The 4,333-nt window shown below is 30.9% G+C and overlaps 1 protein-coding gene across 1 annotated transcript in view; it reads right to left on the bottom strand.

Annotated features, from left to right (window-relative positions):
• Nucleotides 1-1,639: 1,639 nt before the first annotated feature.
• The window catches only part of LOAG_18331 (UGT1 protein), a 4,624-nt gene continuing 1,930 nt past the window's right edge, over nucleotides 1,640-4,333 (bottom strand). The window contains exons 4-8 of the mRNA XM_020450993.1: nucleotides 3,612-3,734; nucleotides 3,069-3,255; nucleotides 2,640-2,758; nucleotides 2,229-2,363; nucleotides 1,640-1,810 (exon numbers count right to left, since the gene is read on the bottom strand). Coding sequence (XP_020305273.1) covers nucleotides 1,754-1,810; nucleotides 2,229-2,363; nucleotides 2,640-2,758; nucleotides 3,069-3,255; nucleotides 3,612-3,734 — 621 coding nt within the window. The 3' untranslated portion in view covers nucleotides 1,640-1,753. The remainder of the gene's footprint in view (nucleotides 1,811-2,228; nucleotides 2,364-2,639; nucleotides 2,759-3,068; nucleotides 3,256-3,611; nucleotides 3,735-4,333) is intronic.

The following is a 4,333-nucleotide window of genomic DNA, read 5'->3' as shown; positions in this document are numbered from 1 at the left end:
ATGAGCAATTGTTACATTATTGCAGGTTCGAAATTATCACATGATGACAGAACAGGAGAAATCATTACCAACATTAAATGTGGGAAGCAAAACATGTTCAGTCTTATAAAAACTTTTCATTACTAATTAATTACTTTAACTCACCAAATATTCTCATCATTGGTGCTTGAGTTCACTGCTTAATAAAACATTCCATCGTCATTTGCCGCATGAATTTTGACATCATTTTATCACTTGTTGAGCAATGAATGAAATGTTCGAATTATTAGATATTGACTTTATCGTTGACTTGGCTTGAGAAAATGAAATTGCACAATGAATGTAGGATTGAATTGACTTTATAATGCTCCAAGTAAGGCTATTTTCTACAAAAAAAAAAAAAGAAATTATCCAAACTTAAATTTAATTTTGCATTCATTGGATGTGATCACAATCAGAAAAATCGTCCAGATAACATGTATGTTTCCGATTCCTTTCTGTTGGGAACAAACAGAACTATGCTTTTGACATAGCCAATTTAGCAATCCCTTGAAGTAGAGGTTGAGATGATAGCCAAAATCTAATCTCTATGATAGATTAGATTTGGCTATGAACGGAAGTCATAAAAAACAAAGTAACTCAAGTAAAAAGAAGGCATAAATAAAATTACCAGCTAAATGCATTTTTTTGGTTACAGATCAGATGATGCAATATGTAAGATACAATGTAATTGTGAAGTAGAGCAGTACAAAAAAAAAAAATGGTCAAAAAAGTTCCGCGGTAATTTCCAACTTTACATTATCAACAGGTTTAGTCCTGCGTATCATTCAAATTTCATGAACTATGAGATATAGTGTACAAAAATATATGCATGATGAAACATTTGTTGCATGAAATAAGCAATTAGCTAATTAACTTTTAATAATTAGCTAATTAATCGATCAATCGATACAGAAAACATAAAACAGTTTGATAGCAAATTACAAATACCACAATAACCAGAACTGCATATCCTTAATTATAGTAAGAAATAATGCCTATAAATAACGGGGAAAAAGTAATCAGCCCTAAAGAGTAATAGGTGAAAATGTTTCGGTGAGAAATAAGAACTAATTTCTTAATACAATAATTACAATGATTTGTCTTATGCCGCTTTATATCGTTTCATCAACACATTAAACTTATTAAACTTTTTTAGCACATCTTCTTATATATTTAATAAAAGAGTGAGGTGTGCTAAATTTCATTATTCTCTGAGATACTTCAACTGATAGGTATCTCAGAGGATAACGAAATATAAAAAACATGCAATCACAAAGATATCAGCTGAGGAGCAAAAGCTGCATATTAAAGAAACAAACTATGACATTGTTGCAAGTTCAAAACTCATCCCTTAAAAAAACAGTTTTGTCATTTACCTACTCTAATGCAATAAACCAAAACTAACAACTTATGAAGTTTCAATAATTTAACAGAAAGAAACGATAGATTTGAAGCAGAGGATGTAACACTACCTAGAAATACATCGAAAAAATTATTAAGAAATCGATATGCACCGATATCAACATCAACCGGAACAGTGAACATAGACAGAGGGAGCTTCGATAGTGAAGAATAAATTAAATTTTAAGGCAAAAATCTACAAAGAGAAAAGACTCTGGCATTTCTATATATTTAACGTGTGCCCATACTCGTTTCTTGATTTTGTACACTGCTCATAACTTCGTTTAATTTTCAATTTTCTGACTGCACCAACTTGGGCGATTGCTTTGGTTCATATCCATAAAAAAATGTCGAAAAAATGACAACCAATGCACCAGCAGCAAAAATCCTTCAAAAAAAAAAAAAATTAGGACGTACTGAAAAAAATTCGAGCCAAAAAAGTGACTTGAGACAAAAAATGAAGTTTTCCAATAAATGCAACTTCATGGAACTAAAAACATGATTATTTTTTCTTTTGCAGCAGAAGCAAAAAAAAAATTTCAATCAAAAACACAAAATTTGAAAAAAAGGATAACTCTGACTTAATTTATATGAATTCCATATTTTCCAGTGCTCTCACTTTACTGAGTTAGATTCTTAGCGATTATCTTTTGCTGCCAAATATAAAATAATCTCACAGATTGTACTAAAATGCAATCTTATCTCTGAACTCAGCATTCTTTATACGGTAGTCTACACTGATGATGTTACAATGAAGAACTTGGAAGCCTGGTTTTCCAAATTTTAAAGCACAAAAAAAAGCATACAATGATGGTTGGAAAATCACCCAGCAACCAGTAGGACATTACGCTAGACAATACAATTGAAAATGATACTGCGAAGCCCTTCAGTATATTATCGGCATATTTTACTACTAAAGCTATAACAAGTCCCCCATAAGCCTGAAAATAATGCATTGAGAGGTTTGAAAGAAAAATGGAAATGACAAGATATTTGCAATGGAGATTTTAGAACCTTGATGAATTCGATTTCAGTAGAAAAACTAATAAATGATAATGCATTTTCGTGACTCACATTTCGTAATGTGAAAATTCACACAACTTTTATGCATATTCAACAGTTATACACATTTCAAAATTCTAATTGAAAATACTAAAAGATTAGAAAAATTATATCTTCTCTAACAAATAAAAACCAGAAGCAGTAAATGTTAAAACCTGGAGCAGAACAACAGTCCAAATTATGCTGTTATATCCTTGAAAAAAACCATGCTCATTTACTTGCTTAAAATCGTAAAACCAGACCATAAAGAATCCACCAAAAATGCTGAAGAATGCTGTAAAAAAATCAAAAATATGTTGCGAATAACAAAGGAATAATTTTCAATAATGATTTATGAAAAAGCTATTTTTCTGCAGAAAAGCTAAAATTTTTCAAAATAACTTTCATTAGACATATCTTACAACTCAGCAATTCGTTTTTCTCGAAATATGCAAATCCTTACAATTAATACGATTTTTTACATTCAAAACCAGGCTAATTTTCAGGAACAGATATCGGTTAACATTACTGGAAAATCTTTAAAACCAAGCTGAAGGTCTAAGCCCCAATTTCAAATTAAATTTCTAACAAGTTCGAACGTGTACCAAGTTGTAAATTTCGCATCCAAAGTGAAACCGAAGAACTTTTCAAGACTTTTTCGAAATAAACACCAGCAAAACCGCTCGAAAAACAAGCTGCAATGACAGTAATTAATCCGACCATTTTATCCGAATCCGTTGATAACGCAGAACTTGTTGTTGATGATGTTATTTTACCGAAATCATCGGGCAACTAAAACAGATAATTTCTGCGGAATTTGATACTAACAGTAAAAGATGAAAAAAGGAAAAACGAAAAGCTTATTTTATCAGAAAAGATTTAGCAGCTTCGTCTAAATATCACAGAAGAACTGCAAATTTATGACCATCTATATACTTCCTTCAGCACTCTCTACTACCCCCAATAAACTATGTAGTTTTTCGGCAGATAAATCAATTAGTGATCCTTCAAACCCAACAATAAAACGTTATAATAACAGCCATTATTTAAAATAACCACCACTACAAGAGTTTTAGATTTGTTTCAAGATTTTTCTTGACGAAATCAAAACAAACTTTAAAAGATCAACAATTTTACAAAAAACATACTTGCACTAAAGCCACTCCAACCGTCAACAACAATAATGATATCCATTTTTGACTGTTCAATTTCTTCCCCAGCAATGTTACGGAAAATAATGCTGTTGTGAGAATTTTCAGTTGATAAGTTACCTTGAAAATTGATTTGACGAGAAATGATGGGATAAATAAACTGATACGAAATGTTACTGTCTTTTGTTCTTGAATCTAACTGACAAACATCCTACAGAAGTGTCTCTGTCACAATGCCACGCTTGTTATATTAAGAATGGAAAAGAACGAAATTCCCCAAATTTTACTCAATCTAACTCAATCTTTAATCTGCCTTACCAAAAAAACTATATTGACCGGAATTACTCAAAGTGTCTCTATAGAGTCATCGTGTTACTTTCTATTGTTTTTTTGTTATTAACATTAAAACTTCTTCACTTTACCTAAGCCTCAAAGCTGAATCATTCCAGATTGTATCCTACCTGCTATTACATTACAAGATAACCAACATATATATAAATTAGTGAATAATTATAAAATTAGATTAGAAGGTTATCTAAAGCCTAAGACGGTTGTGATATAAAACCATAAAATACTGATCAACTAATGGTCAATTTTTATTAAGCTTTGATCAACTGATATGCTAACCAGACCCATCATTCATTTTACTTGCCGATTGATTTCATTATCAATCTGGTTACTTGATAAGTAGCTGCATCAAGTTTCGATAAAGCCAAAAA

This window comes from Loa loa, assembly GCF_000183805.2.
Source record: "Loa loa unplaced genomic scaffold supercont3.264, whole genome shotgun sequence".
Taxonomy (NCBI): Eukaryota; Metazoa; Nematoda; class Chromadorea; order Rhabditida; family Onchocercidae; genus Loa; species Loa loa.
This window is presented reverse-complemented; position numbering and strand designations above follow the sequence as displayed.